Genomic DNA, 24,092 nt, shown 5'->3' with positions numbered 1-24,092 from the left:
CCCGGAAGCTGCTCGGCAGGTTATGGGAATAACGCCGCCGGATCACTGGTATGGTATCTGATAGTCTTCGAACCTCCGGCTTTCGTTTTTGATTAATGAAAACATTCTTGGCAAATGCTTTCCCTTTGGTTGGTCTTGCGCCGGTCCAAGAATTTCACCTCTAGCGGCGCAATATGAATGGCCGTCTCTCTTAGTCATGGCCCCAGTTCTGAAAACCAACAAAATAGAACCGGAGTCCTATTCCATTATTCCTAGCTGAAGTATTCAGGCGACCTGGCCTGCTTTGAACACTGTAAATTTTTTGAATGGTCAGCTAAGCAGCAGGCACTCTCCCATATTTTTTTAAATGGTAATCTCAGCAGCAGGCCCTCAACCATCATATTTTAGAGGGTCAGGTCACCTTCAGACCCTCACCTACAAATTTTTACAGGGTCAGCTCACCTGCAGGCCTTTGCATATAATGTTTTAGAGGGGCGGCTCACCTGCAGGCCCTCGCATATAATGTTTTAGAGGGTCAGCTCACCTGCTGACCCTCGTCTACAATCTTTTAGAGCAGGCATGCTCAACCTGCGGCCCTCCAGCTGTTGTAAAACTACAACTCCCACAATGCCCTGCTGTAGGCTGTTCGGGCATGCTGGTAGTTGTAGGTTTGCAACAGCTGGAGGTCCGCAGGTTGAGCATACCTAATAGGTAATTTGCCCGCATGCTGCCTTGCTTGGAGGTGGTAGCCGTAGCTGTTTCTAAGGCTCCCTCTCCGGAATCAAACCCTGATTCCCTGTTGCACTTTATATACACGTAAATATACAGGAAAGTATGTTTCCTAAAAAATTTTCCTAAAAAATCGATTTTATCTTTGGTTTTGTGCATATTATTGTCAGTCTGTAAAAGTGGCTTACTACTCGGACAATATCATTCCCAGCAGTGACCTTGGAGTCCAAGATGCATCCAGACATCCTTCCCATGCTGTTCCCAAACCATTTCGGTGGTGTTTCCATCAATTTCTGACATTTTCTATGAACCAGGCACCCCCCCCCCCCCCTTTCAGAGCAGGAGGTGCCTGGTTTAATGTTCAGGTCCTCCCATTGACTTCCATTATACTCGGGTAGAGAACCCGAGCATCCCATGTGCACTAACGTGCTCGATCAACACTAGTTGTGGTGCCTGCGATTCCGATTTGTGCATTCACTAAGCAGTCAAGTAAAAAACTAGCAAAATAAGTAATGTATTTCACAAGATCCTCTAACTGTTACCACGTAGCTCATAATTTTATGCAGAATTTCAGTTCCTCACTGTATAACAAAATTTAGGCTCCATGGCTAATGTCATTTCTTACACCAGTCATCACAAACCTGGCTGGCATACGATACCCCAGAGTGGTTCCTTGTGGCAAAAAATTAAATTAGATTTCAGAGATAATCTGGTGCACATATTTGTTCGCCCATCCTCTCCTGCCCACACCCTACCTACTTTTTGTAAAAGTGTAAGGGGGAAAAATTTCAAACTTTGCAATATCCATATGCCACAAGACTGGCTTACACAGTTTTTCAAAAAACAAATATATATATATATACTGTGTGTGTGTGTGTGTGTGTGTGTGTGTATATATATATATATATATATATATATATATATATATATAAGCCTGATACATTTTACCAACACGGATACATTGTAGCAAGTTAACAACCCCCCTCAGGACAAGATACATTTCTGCAGCAGGTATCCTTAGTTTACATATTAGTAAGAAGAATCTTGCGCTCAACATAAAATGTGATACACATCTTTTTACTGTGAGGACTCCCAATATAAATATAAAAAATTTTGACCAAAAAGGCCTTCATAGGATACATAAGTGCTGCACTGTGAAAAGGGGATGTTAAGGCAGTTACCCTAGGAGTAGATGCTGATAGAAGGGCTAACAGCCCCAGAAAATGGCTCTAGTGTACAAGGCAACAGCCCTAGGAGTTGTCTTACTACTTGTATCTGGCTTGAGGACCATCTCCTACACCTCCCCTCTAAGGCGGAGTACAATGGTTGATATTTTGTAAACCAAATAAACAGATGGTTCAATCTGTTTATTTGGTTTACAAAATATCATCTAGGCTTGGATACAGGTGTGGTACAGTCTATAAGAATCATACGCTGAGTGGTTCCTATGGAAATGTAATGATACTTTTCTTGCTTCTCCTTTTTAGTTTTGTTTGAGCACTTTAGTTGAACTGGAGGTTTTTACTTCCTCAATTTTGTTTCTCGTTCCTCTTTTGGATATATTCAAGCCACACTTGTCTCTCTTATACCTTTCTTGGATTATTCCTTAAAGCCATCATTCTCCCACTAGCTGTTCATTTCATGTCAACTTTTTTAATTACATGTTTATTCTCTTAAGCATGTAAACTTCAATTGGGCTTGGTTCACATTAGCATCATTGCTTCTGTTGTTAGTGTGGCCATGACAGCTGGACTAAATCCATTTTCAAACAGATTTCAATTAATCCTGATAAATCTCATTCATTTATAATGTTGAACAGCGGAAGCATTTTTGACAGCAGGGACAGTGCTAAATACTTGCCTATTCTTGACTTACCAGAATCCCTGGTGGTTGTTTTGTTTATATCTAGAACGTTCTTATATTAAAGAGGTTGTGCGCAGTTTTGCAGCTAATACCCATTCTCGTTAATGGCGCTGAGTTGCAATACAGGACAAAAACTATAGGCAGGCATGGAATTGTTTTTGGAAAAAAGAAGCCTTGTTTTTTTCTAATCTTAGACTACCCCTTTAATTTACTATTCCACTTTGTCATTTCAACAAAGCAATTATTCTAAAAATTCTGAAGCCAACATTGTGAATTGCTGTAGTATTGAGTAATCGGAAATGTGGGTTTGACGTCGCATTAGGGGAACCATATATTTTGCAGTCAAAGTTTTAAACATTCAGGCAAATGTTTTATATACAGTAGATTAATGGGGTTCTCTGGGAATTAATAAAATAAAATTACTGAAAACACTTAAATATTACTTAGTTATAAATATGTTCCCAAATACCTTTCATTAGTTATAATGGCTTGTTTTGTCTAGGGCAGGCATGCTCAACCTGCAGCTTTCTAGCTGTTGTAAAACTACAACTCCCACAATGCCCTGCTGTAGGCTGATAGCTGTAGGTTGTTTAGGCATGCTGGGAGTTGTAGTTTTGCAACAGCTGGAGGACTGCAGGTTGAGCATGCCTGGTCTAGGAAGCAATCACCAGGGGGAACAAAATGGCCACCGTCCTATTAGTACACACAAAACATGTACTATTCACACAGAAGTGCAAGTTACTTCACAGCACTGAGGTAAAGAGCTGCCTAATACTCCTCTCTGCTCTGCTTATCAGGGATTATGATCCTGAATACAGCTGATAAGATCTTCAGATGAGTCTCTGTAGGAATGGAGTTCATGAGGAGACATGAACTACAGAGAGGAGGTGGGATTGTGGCTAATGAGCAGCAGCACTTGTATGCAGTCTCCATTACCACAGTCTGTCCTGTCCATTCCGTCTGTACTTCATGTCTCCTCATGAACTCCAGAGTTTCAGCTGAAGAACTTATCTGTGTTCAAGATAATAATCCCTGACAAGCAGAGCAGAGAGGAGGATGAGGCCACTCTTTAGCTCAGTATTGTGAAGTAACTTGTCCTGCTGTGTGATTAAGACAGCAGCCATTTTATTTCCCCTGATGATTGCTCCCTATACAAAAACAAGCCATTATAACTAATGAAGGTTTTTTCGGAATATATTTATAATGCCGCAATATTTAAGTATTTTCAGTAATTTTATCAGTTCCCCATCAGAACCCATTTAAGTCATTGATCACCGTGACATTTAAGGGAGTGTTTGTACAACCGAAGATTGCAGAGGCATCCTTGACGAGAAGCACAAAAGTCTTAAATACTAGATTTCAAAGACGAGTTAAATTATATAATTTTTAGTAAAGCAATTCAAGAGGAAATGAGGAAGGTTCTACACACTAGAAGTTGGTTGATTATTAAACAGCAGCTGAACAAACGTCTGGCATTCATTTCAGACACACACACTTTAGTCTTTATTGGCTGTTACAGTTGATCAAACTGCCCATATACATCCGATGAAACCGGGTTATGGATGAAAGATCTTTCTTGGAACGTTCTTTCAAAGAAAGACCTTTCATTCACGAATGATCTTTCTTTGCACAAAAGATATTTCATCTAATGTCTATGGCCACCTTTAGTCTCAGTCTTGTTAGGAAGCAAGTATCTCTACTTGTTACTGCATACCCATGGGGAAGGATTACAAAGACAGACAACACCTCTGTCATAAATTTTGAGGCAGATATCACAGGATCCACTGCTGATAGTGCAGAAAGCGAATGATACAGCTCAGCCTGCCCCTCCCTGTACAATGACCTTGGCACAGAGCATTGGTGATTTTTTTTTACTTTATTCTCTTAGGTCCAGGTGGCAACTGTAACCCAAATCTCTGTTGTAGCAGCTCAGTCAAGATGGCTGCCTCCACAATGATAAGAAAAAATAATAAAAATATACGCAATCTGAAAATAAATGTAATTAAAAAATATGGGATTGTATTATTTTACACAATGTATTTATCTTCTGGTTTCTTTTTTGGGGGAGGGTGATGGGGGGGATTAATTTGTTTCTAAATGGCAGCATAAATCCGCCTCCTATAATACTGTATAAGCCATATTATAACGATTATGCAGATAAATGTAATTATGACAATTAATAATACATGTGTAAGAGAAATTCCACATGTTATTGCTACTTTAGTCAGCTCTGTACCAGCTAGTGATGGTGGTGATCCACACATGGTATTTGACTTATCTAGAAAGACCTTTTCATGCTGCTTGAACCAGGTTAGAAATTCTAGGTTTGAGCATGAACAGTCAATGGGATTGTAGCTTAAATTGATTATGCTTTTATCTGATATATTCTGCACCAAAACAATAGGAATAGTCGAGATCATGTTAAAAGCAAAATTTAAGGAAACGTCCGTTAGGTTCCCAAAAGCATTTGTAGCAAATGTAGTTAGTTTGTTGTGTCTAAGGTCGACACATTTCAAGTTCTTCAGCTTCTGGAAAGTTTGTTTCTCTAATACTTCTAGGTCACAGTTAGATAGTATTAGGGTTTCCAGCTGTAGAACTTTGGAAAACATATTTTCACTTTTCAGAATCCCATTATGAACTGAATTTCCTTCCATGTTTAGGAAAACCACACTTGTCAGACCCTCAAGAAGCTGCATATGGCTGGTGTTTACATGACTATAAGACAGGTTCAGGATCCTCAGATCAGCTAAATTACTAAAAGGACTTAAAGATTCATCCATTAACAAATGGACATTTGAAAAATCTAGAATTTCTAGCTGCACGTTCTCTGGAAATGCCAGGCTGTCTAATGGGAGTGGTGAACCATAACTGAGATTCAGGTGAGAGAGGTTATGCAGACCGCTGAACTGAGCCCCACAACATTTAGCTTTCCGAAAGTCATTGTGACTCAGGTCCAAGTATTTTAGATTTGATAAATTCTCCAAGCATTTGGTCCCCCAATCCCAAGTGTCTCTGTTTCCAACTATCTGTAAATGTGTGATTAGTGGGAAACTGCCTGAGTTTATACTACAAAGACTGGAAAAACTGTTGCCATCTAGAATGAGTTCTTTTATATAACTGGGTTGACTCAGATGTTGCAGAAATTTAAGGTTTGTGCCCGTCAGGTCCAGTTTTTGAATCTTTGTCAAACAGGAAAAGGTTTCCTGTGATCCTTCAGATATGTGCCTGTACTGTAGGCTGAGCTCCTTCACGGATATATTACAGAGTCCATTCAGACTCCATGGGAATATATCAAAATCTGTACTAATGTCGTAAAATGTGCCAATTCCAAGGGCGTTTGTGGTTAGTCCATTAAGACCATTTAAAAGAGAAGATAGGTTTGTATTCCAGCCACAGCCAGTGAGGTCCAATTGATGGAAGTAACTATGGTTGAATGCATTTGGCTCAATGTAGTCAATATTGTTTCCCTTTAGAATTAAAGTCAGATTTTGAATTTTCTTGAAGTATTCAGAATCTTTGACAGAAATTGTGTTTATTTGGTTTAATGCAAAGTTTACCAACGTCAAGTTGTCCAAAGTAATGTCTTGAGGAAATCTTATGGAGGAGATGAAGTTACTTCCCAAATGCAAACTCACCAGGTCTTTTAAGCTTGTTAAGGGAATGAACGATATGTCTACTATAGAGGTTTCCTGTAAGTGTAAATGCTGAAGGGAGGTTGCTCCTAGAAATGCGGTGTCTGCAATGTACAATATCGGATTTCCAGTAAGTTTAACTGTATTAAGCCTCGCTTTGTTCCCAAAGGCATCATTGTATATCCAGTTAATCCCGCATCTGTAACATAGTAAAGAAATTGAGAGACTTGGGTGAAGAAAAGCAGCAAACCTGATACAATTCCAACATTTGTTCAGTGATTCTTAAGGAAATGGTGGCCCAATGCCCCGTGTGTATCCCGTGAGCTCTAAAAGGGTTTCCAGTGTCAGAAAATAAAGATTTCTCCATTGTGTAAATGAAACATTCTGCAATTTGGTAATATACTATACTTATTAAAGGGTCTTCTATACTTGCAAGATCTCTGCTTGCAGTAACGTTTATAAAAAAAAAATTCTTTGTTTAAATTCAAAAGCTGAACATCTGATATGTATAATAAAATGAATTATGCTTCGGTGTGAGCATAACCTGATCGGGGGAGATTTTCAGTGTCTTAATGTAAACTACAACTACAATGTCAGTTAGTGACACCAACCCAAGAGACAAGGGATTGATAATAGCAAATATTTTTGAAAATAACACGACTTATCTTTACACAATGAAGTGTTGTGTGTGGGGTCAGGTTCACACAGGTATAAACCGGATGCATTTTGTGTTCTTATTCTGGATGTGTGACCCAACTCAACAGTGGATTTACAGACTCAAACTCAAAGCATCATAGACATCTACGATGCTGTGAGTTTGTCAGTTAAAGGGGTTGTCAAAAACTAGTTTCCATGGGTTACGGCCACAGCGCAGATATGAAGTGCCTTGGACTGTAGCTTCTGTGCATGTGTGCCTAACACAGTCCAAGCAACCAGAGAGTTCAGAGCTTTTTCCTGTAGTGTGCAAGCACACTCACTGCAGCCGAGGCCATATCCCCTAGAAATGAGCAGTGCATAATGCAATGGAAAAATGAATCCAGCAAAGGAAGCAATATGGACAATCACAATACATTAGTAAGTGCCTTGTGTACATGGTGAATGCCAAGTGAGACAATCCCTTTAAATCTTCAACTGCCACCAGCCATATGTTTTGTTAGAAGCTGTGGCCATTACAGGAAAAGAGCTACAGCAGAAAGGACACATCCCCTGAGCTGACAGCCTGAAATAAATAAAGCAAAACAATTGAAGCTATGAATGTGGAGATCTCTGGACCCATGTGAAGTGCAGGGCTGGTTCTAGCTTTGTTATAAAGAGATTGTCATGTAGTAGATTGTGTATGATAAAAAAAAAAATTTTTTTGCATTATGCATGGCATCACCCATTTGAGCCTATCTTCGCGTCCGGTTACACATCCACAACACAGAATGCAAACCGAATCGACTTGTGTGAACCTGGCCACAAAGAGCAATATGATGACTGTTTAAAGAGATCTTACGTACTACATATGAGCTATGAGCATACTGTCTGATCCTTTCAACTTGATGAAGTAATTCGTCACAAAGTGAATTTCTTTGTGAAATTCAGCAAAGCAGCCAAATTTTAATTTTTCTAAACTTTGCTTGTCTCTACCTAGAAACACCAGAGTTTATTTTAGTGCCTCCATGCTCTGGCTATTAGAGTGGGGTCTATATGTTGTATCAGGGCATATGGGAGTTGGCTATCTTGATGAGACAAGGGCCCAGACTTACTAATTCGTCCAAAATCTGTCTAGAAAGTGTCACAATTTGGTGCATCTAGGGTTACTACACTTTTTTTTCTGAGTGTAAGCCAACCAATAGTTGATATAGAGTCAGAGAAAAGTGTTGGTTCCTGCAGCAGATTTACCATCCAGCCTGAGCCCCTGTGATACATCTGGTGCAGGTCTAGGCCACCTGTCTAAGCTTACACCATCCATAGGGTTAGTAAATCTGGGTCAATACATTTTACCACAAAACTGTTACTAATAAACAATAAAATTGCATTCTAAGCAAATTTACTAAATGACTTACCGTGTTAAATCTAAATATTCCAGGTTTGTTAGACGACTGAAGACCCAGTAATAAAGGGCAAGCAGCGAGTTAAAGCTGAAATCCAGTGTCTCTGTGCTGGGGGGTATCACATCTGGTACCTCCTGCAGTCCCAGCCCCTCACAGCTGTAGCTTTTATTGGCAATAACCTGGAAGTTACATCAAATAAAAGAAATGATGCACAAAAAGTAGAAGACAAATAACAAACACAACAGAAATCGAATATCCAGTAAAGCTTATAAGAGCAATATAAATACAATATGGCAGTGTAGATCTAGTCTTAGAAGTTGGGATTAGAAGGGATAAGACCTTCAAGCCACTTTACAAAGAGTTTTGTGAAAAAGTCTCTGAACCAACACTGTAAAATAAGCTGCAAAGCTCCTTACACTTTGCCCCATCTGATCGTAATTGTTTGCCCATCTATGTGATATGTATACAGTGTAGAGTCAGGCCCCCTGCCCTTCCATAGGAAGCAAGATCATGTGGCCATCGTGATTTACTCATGTGAGCGCGCTCCTAGCTGTCTATGGCTTCATACCCCAAACTAGTGTGCCGATACAGGAGATTCTGCGGCCTTACATTGAACACATCCAGTAACTGTACAGAAGGATGCGGCCAGGAGTAGTCACATGGGGAAGTCACATGACCACTGCCATCTTGATTTCTATGGTAGGGTGAATGCTCCCTTACGCTGTTTACATAGCCTGTAGCCTTCTAATAAGCAGTTGGCCTGAAGTATTTTTTTTATAAAATGGCTAAAACCCCTTAAAGGGACCTATCACTACTAGGCTTGGAGCCACTTAAACCGAATGTGTCAGAAAGTGACCTATTGTTTAAATAATGTTTTTATGTTAAATGGTTAGGTTAGTTTTACACTAGTCTAAGAATAAGAAGGTTAACAGGCACTCAATCACCCAGAACTGTATTAAGGATTCATATATTTAATATCCAATATACAGTACAATATAACAATCAATAATAAAAAGATATAGAAAAAGATTAAAAACACTATGAAGGCATTCTCGCAGCAGAAATGATTATTCAGGTATCGTATATACAGTCCTGATCAAAAGTTTAAGACCACTTGAAAAATGGCAAAAAATCATATTTAGCATGGCTGTATCTTAACAAGGTTCCAAGTAGAGCTTCAACATGCAACAAGAAGAAATGGGAGTGAGACAAAACATTTTTTGAGCATTCAATTTAATGAAAACAACGAATAAACTGAAACAGGCTGTTTTTTAGCTGATCAAAAATTTAGGACCACACCTCCAAAAAAAAAACTAAACCCCCCCAAAACAGAAATCCAACTTCCAAACATGAACTCAGTAATGAGTAGCTCCGTAATTATTGTTTATCACTTCCAAAATTCGTTTCAGCATGCTTGATGCAAGCGTTTCCATGGGGTGAGTGGGAACATTTCTCCAAGTGGTGAAGACGGCCTAGAGAAGGCCATCTACTGTCTGGAACTGTTGTCCTTTTTTGTAAACTTCCCTTGCCGTCCATCCCCAAAGGTTCGCAATTGGATTTAGATCAGGGGAACACGCATGATGTACCAAAAGAGTGATGTTATCCTCCTGGAAGAAGTCACTTGTCCTGCGGGCATTGTGTACTGTAGCGTTGTCCTGTTGAAAAACCAGACGAGGGCCCTCAGTCGTGAGGAATGCTCTCTGCAACATCTGGACATAGCCAGCGGCCATTTGACGCCCCTGCACTTCCTGAAGCTCCATTGTTCCACTGAAGGAAAAATCACCCCAGACCATTATGGCGCCCCCTCCACTGTGGCGCGTAGAAAACATCTCATCAGAGAATAAAACTTTCTTCCACCTTTGAATGTCCCATGTTTGGTGCTCTCTTGCAAAGTCCAAACGAGCAGTTCTGTGGCGTTCAAGGAGACGAGGTCTTTGAAGACGTTTTTTGTTTTTGAAGCCCTTCAGTCTGATGGTTATAGGGATGCAGTCAGCACCAGTAAGGGCCTTAATTTGGATCGAGTATCGTCCAGTGTCTTGACGGACAGCCAATTGGATCCTCTGGCTCAGTGCTGATGAAACTTTTTGGGCTCTTCCACTTGACTTTTTTGTTCCATAACCCTTAGCAGTGATGGCGTGCTGTGAGAGACCCTGCTTATGCAGTTCAACAACCTGACCACGTTCAAAAAGGGAGAGTTTTTTTGCCTTTGCCATCACAACGTGTGACTACCTGACAGAAAATGACAATGAATCCACATCTTTGCACAGATTTGGCCATTTAAAGGCATGTGGTCCTAAAATTTGGATCAGCTGAAAAACAGCCTGTTTTAGTTTAATCGTTATTTTTAATTAAGTGAATGCTCAAAAATTGTTTTGTCTCACTCTCATTTCTTCTTGTTGCATGTTGAAGCTCTACTTGGAACCTTGTTAAGACCCAACAATGTAAAATATATGATTTTTTTGCCATTTTTCAAGTGGTCTTAAATTTTGATCAGGACTGTATCTAGGCACATTTACCAATCAAGATAGTTTCTTGTCTAAACACATTCGCCAGTGAATTATATATCATCATGATTTGTATTATGAAATATACCATAAATAAAATGCAAAAAATATAAAAATATACAAAAATATTAACTAATCCAAAGGTTCAATAATTAGTAATAACAGAGGAAATTACCGTAATCATGTTAGTTGATCCAGATACTGAAATGTATTCAGTATCTGGATCAACTAACATGATTACGGTAATTAATGTTCAAAATTGGAATAACAATAAATGGTTAATAGTGTCATTTAATCCAACTAACATGATTCATTTCCTCTGTTATTACTAAGTATTGAACATTTGAATTAGATAATATTTTTGTATATTTTTATATTTTTTGCATTTTATTTATGGTATATTTCATAATGCAAATCATGATGATATATAATTCACTGGGGAATGTGTTTAGACAAGAAACTATCTTGATTGGTAAATGTGCCTAGATATATACGATAACTGAATAATCATTTCTGCTGCGAGAATGCCTTCATAGTGTTTTTAATCTTTTTAATATATCTTTTTATATATATTTCTTTTTATTATTAATTGTTGTATTGCGTATTGGTTATTAAATATATGAATTCTTAATACAGTCCGGGTAATTGAGTGCCTGTTAACCTTCTTGATCTTAGACATTTATCACTTAAAGGCTGTGGGGTAAGCCTATAACAGTGCACCTATAACTAGAAATCAAGACAGTTGAGCCGCTATATAACTTTCTTATACTTTTACACTAGCGTTTGAGAGCTCCGGCAGGCTGTTTCGGCAGGGAGCAGGCTGCCGGAGCTCTCTGGAATAAAATTGCCGGAAGCTGCCTGACGGCCCTATGGCCCCATTAACTATAATGGAGTCCAGCAGAGATCCGCTCGCAACCCGGCAAGTATGCTGCAGTGGTATTTGTCAGGCCAATTCTCGTCACATTTGTCGGCTTGCCGAAATCTCCGTCGGTCGCTATTACAGTTAATAGGGCCATAGGGCCATCAGGCAGCCTCTGGCAATTATGAATCCAGAAAGTTCTCAGTGTGAAACTACTCTTAAGGATACATTCTTCAGAATTTTTGGAGAGTTATGTTTTAATTGTCAATGTCTTTACCAAAAAGTACCTAAAATCCTGCAATTTTTGCACTGGCCACTAGGTCTAATAATATGTTGATCAGTCGATTGTGCAGGCAGTGTTTAGCTAAGAAACACTAAATAGGCGCACCGTAAGGTGATAACATACAGTCAAGGTAAAGAAATGTCTCAAAAATTTAGGCTCACCTTGTAGGGGTTGTGCTAAACGTAGGCACAACTCTAGTGTAGACCTATCGAGGAGTGTTGAATGCCCCCTGTGGTGGAAGTTATGTGGCCAAGGATGCAGGTGCTTCTAGCAGGGGATGCCAGGAGTCCCCCGGAAAGCAAGTAGATCAGAAGAGAGAGATCCTGCGGTGCAAAGAACCATCTATGGTTCTTTGCGCTGCGGGATATCTCTAACAATATGCTGAGACATCCTGTTCTGTAAAGGTTACTTTTGAGTTGCCATCACATAATCATCACAGGCAGGATTACTGCATAAGGCCTGGTTCACATTTCCATTTTTCACATCACGGACGTGTGCTGTCCGCATTTTTCATGGACAACATACAGTACAGACCAAAAGTTTGGACACACCTTCTCATTCAAAGAGTTTTCTTTATTTTCATGACATTTTATGAAAATTGTAGATTCACACTGAAGGCATCAAAACTATGAATTAACACATGTGGAATTATATGCATAACAAGAAAGTGTGAAACAACTGAAAATATGTCATATTCTAGGTTCTTCAAAGTAGCCACCTTTTGCTTTGATTACTGCTTTGCACACTCTTGGCATTCTCTTGATGAGCTTCAAGAGGTAGTCACCGGAAATGGTTTTCACTTCACAGGTGTGCCCAGTCAGGTTTAATAAGTGGGATTTCTTGCCTTATAAATGGGGTTGGGACCATCAGTACCGTTGTGGAGAAGTCAGGCCCTTTTGCCTTTACTCTGCAGTCCAGCTCACCCCAAACCATCTCGATTGGCTTCAGGTCCGGTGACTGTGGAGGCCAGGTCATCTGGCGCAGCACCCCATCACTCTCCTTCATGGTCAAATAGCCCTTACACAGCCTGGATGTGTGTTTGGGGTCATTGTCCTGTTGAAAAATAAATGATGGTCCAACTAGATGCAAGATGCTGTGGTAGCCATGCTGGTTCAGTATGCCTTCAATTTTGAATAAATCCCCAACAGTGTCACCAGCAAAGCACCCCCACACCATCACACCTCCTCCTCCATGATTGACGGTGGGAACCAGGCATGTAGAGTCCATCCGTTCACCTTTTCTGCGTCGCACAAAGACACGGTGGTTGGAACCAAAGATCTCAAATTTGGATTCATCAGACCAAATCACAGATTTCCACTGGTCTAATGTACATTCCTTGTGTTCTTTAGCCCAAACAAGTCTCTTCTGCTTGTTGCCTGTGACTCTTGGTCTTCCTTTCCTGGGGCGGTCCGCATGTGAGCCAGTTTTTTTTGTAGCGCTTGATGGTTTTTGTGACTGCACTTGGGGACACTTTCAAAGTTTTCCCAATTTTTCTGACTGACTGACCTTCATTTCTTAAAGTAATGATGGCCACTAATTTTTCTTTACTTAGCTGCTTTTTTCTTGCCATAATACAAATTCTAACAGTCTATTCAGTAGGACTATCAGCTGTGTATCCACCTGACTTCTCCACAACGGTACTGATGGTCCCAACCCTATTTATAAGGCAAGAAATCCCACTTATTAAACCTGACTGGGCACACCTGTGAAGTGAAAACCATTTCAGGTGACTACCTCTTGAAGCTCATCAAGAGAATGCCAAGAGTGTGCAAAGCAGTAATCAAAGCAAAAGGTGGCTACTTTGAAGAACCTAGCATATGACATATTTTCAGTTGTTTCACACTTTTTTGTTATGCATATAATTCCACATGTGTTAATTCATAGTTTTGATGCCTTCAGTGTGAATCTACAATTTTCATAGTCATGAAAAGAAAGAAAACTCTTTGAATGAGAAGGTGTGTCCAAACTTTTGGTCTATACTGTATGTTGTCCATGAAAAATGCGGACAGCACACGTCCGTGATGTGAAAAATGGAAATGTGAACCAGGCCTTATGCAGTAAAAGAACTCCTCTATTACCAGAGATGTTAGATATCTTCAGAACTTGCACAATGAAGAGAGGACTACAATGTCTTCTGCACAATGCACATGCCTCCATAGCCACCTGACTCATATCCCAGATTCATCTTAGGAAGTAGATGAGCTCTTTTCCACCATGATGCTGTGATGGAGGCAGCTTTAGAAAGCCAATCCCCAGCTTTACAGTGGAGTGTTAATATCTATTAATTCAGCAAATTCTAGGATCGATCCCTGACATGTCTAAGAAGGGAGCAGAAGTGGTTTTGCTTGTAATAAATATTTTCCTATCAGTACCTTCTATCAATCACTTTGTATGTTCATACATAAGGACAGTAATGTCACCTAGCTAAAACGATTCCATATGAAGATCACAAATAGAAGCCAAAACTCTAGGGATAAATCCACTGTGCCGACTTGAGCAGGCGATGAATTGAAATTACCCATATAGTTTTAAACATGAACCTATGGGGTCATTTATCAAACTGGTGTAAAGTAGACACACAGACACAGCGCATTCACACAGGTATTTTATAATGTAGGATATACCCTAAACATAATACACACACATTTATCTATCTTTGCACTGCACATGAGAGATAGATAGATAACTAAATTTAAGTAGTTAATTAGTTTTCCCTTAGTCTCCTCAGCAGCACAATATGGGGGTGTCTCCGCCCTTGTGAACCGAATAGGACCGGGAATATTTTAATGAGAAAATTAAGCAAGCACCTCCCCAAGTGCCTATATAGGGTCTAACCCACAGGACATTGAGTATTTATATAGTAATAATAAACAAACTAAAGGGAGGGAAGCTTGTGCTGCTGAGGAGACTAAGGAAAAACAAATTAACTACTTAAATTTAGTCTTCCCTGGTGTCCCTCAGCAGCACAATATGGTGATTTAGCAAGCATTACCCCCACCAGGAGGGATTACCTGCTTAGCAGAATCTAGCAAAATCATTTCACTAGATAGGAAAGAATCTACCCTATAGTGATTAAGGAATGTAAGTGGTGTGCTTCAAGTAGCACTCTGGCAGATATGCTCCAACGACACAGATTGTCTTTCAGCCCAGGAGGTAGACACAGACCTGGTGGTATGGACATTAGTAAAAGATGGGGGAGCCAATCCCTCTTCTAAGTAACAAAACATGATACATTCCGTAATCCATCTGGATATAGTTGGTTTAGAAGCTTTGTGTCCTCTCTTCCTACCTTGTAGGATGATCAAGAGATTTTCATCCTTCCGAAAGGAGGCAGTTCTGTTGATGTAAATCCTAAGACACCTACCCAGATCCAGGTTAGCCAGGCTCCTATCCTCTTCCATCTCTGAAGAAGGAGAGTAAGATGGTAAAGATATGACCTGATTGATATTCGCAAAGGAAGCCACCTTTGGGGAAAAAGAAGGAAGAAACCTTAAAAGGACCTTCCCAGGTAGGAAGGTAGTGTAATGTTCAGCAGAAGAGAAGGCTTGAATCTCTCCTACTCGCTTTGCAGAGGTAACTGCCAAAAGTAGTACCTTCTTAAGAGTGAGGAACCTAAGTTCCACATCCTCTAAAGGTTCAAACGGATGGCTGGCAAGCCATTTAAGGACTAACGCCAGATGCCATGAAGCAATAGGTCTTGTTAACCTAGGGCACATTCTTGAAATGGCTTTAACAAAAGACTTGACCACCTGCTCTTGAAAGTACTTCCTGTGAAGAAAAGCAGAAAGTGCTGCAATCTGAACCTTTAAGAAATTTGGAGCAAGACCTCTATCAAAACTGTCTAGTAGAAAATCCAGGATTTGAGGTAAGGATGGTGTAAAAGGATCTATTTTCTTAGAAGAACACCAGTTGTAGAAAATCTTCTTGACCCTGGCATAAGTCCTATTAGTCGCCTCACTCCTAGAGTGAGAAAGGTGTCTAATATACAGTCCGAAAAACCCATGGCTTTTAATAAGGACCTGTCAATCTCCAGGCTGTAAGGTTGAGTGCCTTTAGATTGTGGCAGATCTGCGTGCCCTGGGCCATGAGATTCTGCATGGGGGGAAGTCTCCAAATATTCCCTTGACTCATAGTCAAAATTTAAATATGTTTTATAGCAAGAAAAAAACACAAAGCATAATCAATGAGGAGAAGGGGAAAAAAACATAGCTGAAGCTTCCAAGCACAGTTAAACAACAAGGGATACTGATAACCAGCAAAGGAATATCAGAACTCTGGCAACCACAAAAGCAGTTCTGACGCCAAGAGACAGAGTGAAAGCACTGCCTCCCTTAAATAGGCGGAACTCCCGCCCAAAAAAGACTCCGCCCACCCAGGGCATAGTAAGCAAGAAAAAAATCTTTATAACAAAGAAGTATACTAATACTCTAGAGCAGGCATGCTCAACCTGCGGCCCTCCAGATGTTGCAAAACTACAACTCCCAGCATGCCCGAACAGCCTACAGCTATCAGCCTACAGCAGGGCATTGTGGGAGTTGTATTTTTACAACAGCTGGAGGGCCGCAGGTTGAGCATGCCTGCTCTAGAGTGTAGGGAGATCCGAAAAAAAACTTCCCCACTCTAGGTCGCTCCATCCAGCAGAGGAGGCAGCGGAAGTGCGTCATGATCAGCTGACCGGAGCTCCGCTGACTCAACGGAGCTGCACGCAGACGCCGTCAGTCAAAACCCTACAAGAAAGAAAAATAAACATAAGGTAAGGATGGAGCAAAAATCCGGCTCACACAAGGACAGCAAAAAACTCAATGTCCTTGTGTGGGTTAGACCCTATATAGGTGCTTGCTTAATTGTTAAATTTTTTCATTAAAATATTCCTGGTCCTATTCGGTTCACAGGGGCGGAGACACCCCCATATTGTGCTGCTGAGGGACACCAGGGAAATAAGCCCTAAAAATGACACTCACATCTGTCTATCTATACACTAAGTAGTGCAGGGAAAAGACAGATAAATGTGTGTGTATCATGTTCAGGGCATATATACAGGTCCTTCTAAAAAAATTAGCATATTGTGATAAAGTTCATTATTTTCTGTAATGTACTGATAAACATTAGACTTTCATATATTTTAGATTCATTACACACCAACTGAAGTAGTTCAAGCTTTTTATTGTTTTAATATTGATGATTTTGGCATACAGCTCATGAAAACCCAAATTTCCTATCTCAAAAAATTAGCATATTTCATCCGACCAATAAAAGAAAAGTGTTTTTAATACAAAAAAAGTCAACCTTCAAATAATTATGTTCAGTTATGCACTCAATACTTGGTCGGGAATCCTTTTGCAGAAATCACTGCTTCAATGTGGCGTGGCATGGAGGCAATCAGCCTGTGGCACTGCTGAGGTGTTATGGAGGCCCAGGATGCTTCGATAGCGGCCTTAAGCTCATCCAGAGTGTTGGGTCTTGCGTCTCTCAACTTTCTCTTCCCAATATCCCACAGATTCTCTATGGGGTTCAGGTCAGGAGAGTTGGCAGGCCAATTGAGCACAGTAATACCATGGTCAGTAAACCATTTACCAGTGGTTTTGGCACTGTGAGCAGGTGCCAGGTCGTGCTGAAAAATGAAATCTTCATCTCCATAAAGCTTTTCAGCAGATGGAAGCATGAAGTGCTCCAAAATCTCCTGATAGCTAGCTGCATTGACCCTGCCCTTTATAAAACACAGTGGACCAACACCAGCAGCTGACATGGCACCCCAGACCATCGCTGACTGTGGGTACTTGACACTGGACTTCAGGCATTTTGGCATTTCCCTCTCCCCAGTCTTCCTCCAGATTCTGGCACCTTGATTTCCAAATGACATGCAACAGTCCAGTGCTGCTTCTCTGTAGCCCAGGTCAGGCGCTTCTGCCGCTGTTTCTGGTTCAAAAGTGGCTTGACCTGGGGAATGCGGCACCTGTAGCCCATTTCCTGCACACGCCTGTACACGGTGGCTCTGGATGTTGCTACTCCAGACTCAGTCCACTGCTTCTGCAGGTCCCCCAAGGTCTGGAATCGGTCCTTCTCCACAATCTTCCTCAGGGTCCGGTCACCTCTTCTCGTTGTGCAGCGTTTTCTGCCACACTTTTTCCTTCCCACAGACTTCCCACTGAGGTGCCTTGATACAGCACTCTGGGAACAGCCTATTCGTTCAGAAATTTCTTTCTGTGTCTTACCCTCTTGCTTGAGGGTGTCAATGATGGCCTTCTGGACAGCAGTCAGGTCGGCAGTCTTACCCATGATTGCGGTTTTGAGTAATGAACCAGGCTGGGAGTTTTTAAAAGCCTCAGGAATCTTTTGCAGGTGTTTAGAGTTAATTAGTTGATTCAGATGATTAGGTTAATAGCTCGTTTAGAGAACCTTTTCATTATATGCTAATTTTTTGAGATAGGAATTTTCGGTTTTCATGAGCTGTATGCCAAAATCATCAATATTAAAACAATAAAAGGCTTGAACTACTTCAGTTGGTGTGTAATGAATCTAAAATATATGAAAGTCTAATGTTTATCAGTACATTACAGAAAATAATGAACTTTATCACAATATGCTAATTTTTTTAGAAGGACCTGTGTATATATATATATATATATATATATATATATTTATATATACACACACATATAATGTGCAGGGAAGATGCAGGGCATACATTCATGTAAGACAGGAGGTACAATGATACTACTTACAGGAGGTGATACTTACACTGTGGTACTGGGAAAGTAGATGCTGTGAGGCGGGGGAGGGCGCAGTGGTCTCAGCAGGAGTAGAGCAGGGCTCTCTACTAATGCTGGATGAGATGTGGGAGAAGCTTCTTACACAGTAACACATTCCAGGTGTTCTGTCAGAATACCATACCGTATCAGAATGCTATACCCTCGTCACTTCCGGTGACGCGGCTGCATCGGAAGTGACGAGAATCAGCTGGAGGAGGGGGGTGTGGCGCTGCGCAAGCGCAGATCCATGGGTAAGTCAAAATTATAGCACCGCCGCGGGAGAAGCGCCCACTTAATGCGCATCCGCGAAACTGGCCATGGCACATTGCGCCTGCACCCGGAGCCACAGCTGGGTAGGAGAGGGTGCGCATGCGTGGCTATATACTCCCGTCGGCCACACACCCATCAGGATTACACCGCGTGTGCGCACTCAGGGGTAGGTAGATTTGTCAGTGCAAAATGTTTCATCAAATCTCCCTACTGCTGAGCGTGCAGGCGCAGTGTGTCCCGGCCGGTTTTGCTCATGGACATTAAGTGGGTGCTTCTCCCACGGCGGTGCTATAATTTTGACTTGCCCGTGGATCTGCGCTTGCGCAGCGCCGCACACCCCCTCCTCCAGCTGATTCTCGTCACTTCCGGTGCGGTTGCGTCACCGGAAGTGACGAGGGTATAGCATTCTGATAAGGTATTGTATTCTGACAGGACACCGGCATCTGTGAAGTCAGTCTGATTTGCTGACTGCCGGCATCTCTCTAATGAAGCAGCCGCTCCAGCACTGAGAGCCAGACCAGGGAGCTGCCCCCAGATGCCACTCTTCTCTTCACAGAGTCTGCGAGGAATGGAAGTTGCTGGGCTGTAAGTGCCATAGCAAAGGGGCTGGACGGGGCTTGTGAGTGGTCAGCACGCTGGTGTTGGCGGTGCGGGGGGGGGGCATGTGTAGCGCCTTCTGCCCAATGGTCAGCGCGCATGCCCTGTATAACAAACAGAGAACACACGTGGACACAGCGCATTTACACAGGGATTTTATTATGTACGATTCCCAAATACCTTACATTAGATATAATCGCTCGTTTTTTCTGGGGAGCAATCATTAGGAAAAATAAAATAGCCGCTGTCCTATTAGTACACACAAAACCTGTCCTAATCACATAGGAGGAAAAGTTACTTCACAACACTGAGCTAAAGAGCTGCCTCTTCCTCCTCTCTGCTCTACTTGTCAGGGATTATGATCCTGAATACAGTTTAATATGGTCATCAGCTGAATCTCTGTAGGAATGGAGTTCATGAGCAGCAGCACTTGTATGCAGTCTCCATTACCACAGCCCCACATTACCACAGTCTGTCCTGTCTGTCCTCTCTGCACTTCATGTCTCCTCATGAACTCCATTCCCACAGAGATTCAGCTGCAGATCTTATCAGCCGTATTCAGGGTCATAATACCTGACAAGTAGGAGAGGAGGATGAGGCAGCTCTTTACCTCAGTGTTGTGAAGTAACTTGTCCTCCTGTGTGATTAGGAAAGGCTTTGTGTGCACTAATAGGACAGCGGCCATTTTGTTTCTCCTAATCATTACTCCCTAGACAAAATGAGCCATTATAACTAATGAAAGGTATTTGGGAATATATTTATAATAAAGTAATATTTACATATTTTCATTTTCTTAATTCCCCGAGAACCCCTTTAAAGTGGCCCATTCAGATTGACAGAAGGTGGGAGCAACGAAAGTAGGTGGGCGCAGCCATACCATATGCAATGCAGGCCACAGCTGGGCTGAACGATGGAGCAGGAAGTCATAGCCTCCTATGCCCACCACAGTATTCAACTGTATAATCATCCTAATAATAGTAATATAGTTGAATTCAGGAGGACACATGTGGTACCCTTATAGGTACAAAAGTACCTGATGCTCCCATTGTTAATGTTGAGAGTAAGATTGTTACATATCCAGTGGCCTGAAGAGGGCCTAAGTGGCCCCATGGGCATTGGACCACAGGGAAATTTCCCTGTAGGGTCTATGGTCAGTCCGTCCCTGCCTTGAAGGTTCTCCCTTGAACTACTCATTTTTGTAAGCTAACTAGGTAGCTAGATCTTTGCTGCTTTTTAGGCCTCAACCACTTTCACAAGGTTAGCGCTCTTTATTAGGAGTGGCCAAAGGCACATAGCTGCTGACAGACCTTAGGTGTGGCACAGTCACTGCTAATGCGGTCTGTCTCTCTGTAGCACAGTCCAGTACTCCACTCTCTACACAGACTTTTCATACTGCGGTAAGCTGGCTGGTCCTCTCTATATCAATGGCTGTGCCATTCTCCCAGCATTCAGACTACACATTCCTCTTGGCACCTCAATTTATTAAGGGAGTTTTATCAAGTTTGCAAATTGTGCCCTATCCACATAATAGGGCATAATTGTTCCCCCAATCTGATGGAGCAGCAGGTCAAGCATGTGCCCTGCTACTCCATTTATTCTCTAGGGTACAGTACAGCACTCGCCTATTTCCCATGGTCCCATTGATAATGAGGGAAGCAGCAGGGTGCATGCCCATCCTGCTGGTCCATCAGATCAGGAGAACGGGGGTCCCTCAATTGTAGCCCCAGAGATCCTGTGGACAGGGTATAACTTGGCACAACCTCTTTAACTATAAGAATATACTACACAGCATGTGTAACCCTTAGGCAATGACCTTTGACTCTGCCCAGCACTGCACTGCAGATGCGAACAACCCCATTACATGCCATCATTATACAGTGTGGCACTGTCTGCAGCGCTCATCGTCTTTCAGTCTGAGGGTATATGGCTTGCATGGGCGTTATCCCTGTTTCACAGGCCACCTGTGATATCACCTCTTACAATATATGTCAGCATAAGTATCAGGATGTTTTACACACAGTTGTTGCATATATTAGTATCACGCTGGCATCTTAGAGCGGTGTAAACTACAATCATATGGCGTATTCAATATAGCATTTCACAGTGTCACATATACATGAGGTAGCGCGTCACATAATCAAATTACTGGCAGTTTTCACAGTAATCAGTCACGTAACAGTCAGCATTGGGGGTATCGCCACTGTAAAATGGTCAGCGGTAACCCATAGCATTGGAACATAAGTGCAAAAGGTTACAGTTTATTGTAAGTCATGTTTCACACTACAGGTACAGCCTTCTAGCAGGCTGTTCTAGCATAGGTCTAGCTGGGTTTTGGCCGGATCTCAGCTGGACCCCATTATAGTTAATGGGGCTGGACAGCATTCCAGCTGTGTCCTGTCCAGAACACCCTGCAGTTCTGTCCTCACATGTAGGGATGAGCAAACCCATGGAAGTTTGCGTTCGCCGGGTTCGGCCGAACTTCAGGTCGAAGTTCGGGACCTGAACTTGACCCCAAACCCGAACCCCATTGAAGTCAACAGGGACCCGACCTTCACTTTATTATTTTCTGTTATAACATGGTTATATCGGAAAATAATAGCATTCTTAAGACAGAATGCAAAACAATATTGCCATTTAGGGGTTACAAAAACAACTCACCTCATCCTCTTGATCGCGCTGCAGCAGTCTCTTCTATCTTCTAGAACAGGACCTGCCAAAGGACCTGTGATATGCGTGATGACGTCACCATGTGGGAGAGTGCAGTGATGTCATCGCACACATCGCCCGTCCTTTGGTAGGTCCTGTTCAGTGAAGACAGCAGAGACTGCTGCAGCGCAATCAAGTGGATGAGGTGAGTTGTTTTAGTTTTTTTAACCCCTAAATGGCCATATTGTTTTGCATTCTGTCTTAGGAATGCTATTATTTCCCAATATAACCATGTTATATGAAAAATAATAAATCACCCGAACACCGAACAAGAACCCGGACTTCAGTGAAAAAGTCCGGGTACCCGAACTTGCAAAGTGCGGTACGAACCCTCATCTCTCATCCCTCCTCACATGACGATGTGTGGTCATATGAATTCCTTCTGGTTAATCCAGAGTTCCCGATTAGGATATTTGCTGATGAGTTTCCTAATCTAGACAACCCCTTCAACAACCCTTTCTGACACAATGAGGAATAAAACCGTACACTGCAATCTGAAAGCTGACCTCTAATAACGTGTGGAGCTATTATCACGTGTTGTTGCTGAATAAACGAGAAATAGATTTTTTTTTTGATTGTGGTCTAGACTGCCGTGTCCCATTTTTACACAGACGTGATAAACGCTGTATACAGTATATGGATGTGATATTTGCAAGCTTGTTCCACTATCTCCATTTTGAAAACCCCTCCTAGGTGACGTTTTCCCCCTTGGATCATGATTACTCATTAATCTTGGGTACAGTTTAATTATATTAAGATATTAATAACACTTAGGGGAAAAAAAACTTAATGAAACATCTGTCTTTGATTGATGATGTGCGTTTCTTCCGTGCGTTGAGGGATCTGTGTGTGACAGGTGGTTGTCATGCATGTGTGCTCTCTAAGGTCTAATGACTACAGATGACATACATCATGTTGTACTGTATACCTGCTTTACTGTGCTTTATGGGATTGTTGTATGTGGCAGTGGTCTCCAACCTGCGTGAAGCTACAACTCCTATGATGGGAGTTGTAGTTGTATACCAGCCGGAGAGTCACAGTTCAGATCTAAAGGACATGTATTTAGTAAGCAAATGTGTTGTAGGAACAAATCCATGCAGATCGATAATCCCACAAGAAACTCTGTCTCCCCCCCCCCCCCCCTCAAAAATTCTAGGAAAATTACTTCTTAGGCTATCAGCCATATGCAGTCACTGAGAGAGCAATATACAGTGCCCTATACTGTCGTCTATTATGCAATCCCCATACCCTGCATTGCAATAATACTGATTGTGCTTCACTTATCTGATGAAGTTGTTCCATGCTGTACGGTACCTACCTCAGAACAGACCATGTCTTCTGATTGCTCAGTTTCTTTTGAGAGCCCCGGATAACATGCAAGCATAAAAACAAAGCAAAGAGTAAAAGTCATTGTCAGAAAGGAGAAGTTGGAGAGCAGGTCTGATTTCTCTTTGTAGAGGAAGCATAAACTGCCATGCGGAAGACAAGTCGGTGTTGAAGTGTTGCTTTCCTGAACGTTTCCTGGCAGAGTCGATGTCTGACCAATCAGTGCCAGGTCTGAAGCGCATGTGGCCTGTTTCATCCTGGTGCTATTGCCTGGATGGGAAAAATCTAGCTTGAAGTTGTGATGGACAGCACCATGCTAGGGTACGATCTCATCTTCCTGGTTTGATACAAATGCATTCCATGTTGGGAGTTGCAGTTTCAAAACACATGTAAAGGCGCAACCGATTTATGGTATCTGATTTTTAAAGGACATTTATTTAAAGGGATTCTGTCACCAGAGTTAACCCTATTAAGCTAGCTGATGTTAGCGATGTGCTAATATCAGCTAAACCTAACTAGCCTATCCCTACTTTTATCTATGCCCCCATTACGCCAGAAA

At 41.7% G+C, this 24,092-nt stretch overlaps 1 protein-coding gene across 1 annotated transcript; it reads right to left on the bottom strand.

Moving 5' to 3' along the window:
• Window positions 1–3,848: 3,848 nt before the first annotated feature.
• Window positions 3,849–23,677, bottom strand: CD180 (CD180 molecule). The gene is made up of 3 exons (XM_044292259.1): window positions 23,526–23,677; window positions 8,252–8,418; window positions 3,849–6,402 (listed from the first exon to the last, which is right to left on the bottom strand). Exons 1-3 carry the CDS (start codon window positions 23,616–23,618, stop codon window positions 4,665–4,667), a joined length of 1,998 nt encoding a protein of 665 aa, XP_044148194.1. The 5' UTR covers window positions 23,619–23,677; the 3' UTR covers window positions 3,849–4,664.
• Between the last annotated feature and the right edge of the window lie 415 nt (window positions 23,678–24,092).

This window comes from Bufo gargarizans, chromosome 1, assembly GCF_014858855.1.
Source record: "Bufo gargarizans isolate SCDJY-AF-19 chromosome 1, ASM1485885v1, whole genome shotgun sequence".
NCBI classification, from domain to species: domain Eukaryota; kingdom Metazoa; phylum Chordata; class Amphibia; order Anura; family Bufonidae; genus Bufo; species Bufo gargarizans.
This window is presented reverse-complemented; position numbering and strand designations above follow the sequence as displayed.

What these genes read in the sequence shown, in the direction of transcription:
- CD180 (XM_044292259.1), bottom strand. Translation starts at nt 23,618, where the DNA reads ATGACTTTTACTCTTTGCTTTGTTTTTATGCTTGCATGTTATCCGGGG. An exon ending in AAGACATGGTCTGTTCTGAG is followed by an intron (nt 8,419 to 23,525) that starts GTAGGTACCGTA and finishes TGTAACTTCCAG; the next exon opens with GTTATTGCCAATAAAAGCTA. An exon ending in GAATATTTAGATTTAACACG is followed by an intron (nt 6,403 to 8,251) that starts GTAAGTCATTTA and finishes ACTATGTTACAG; the next exon opens with ATGCGGGATTAACTGGATAT.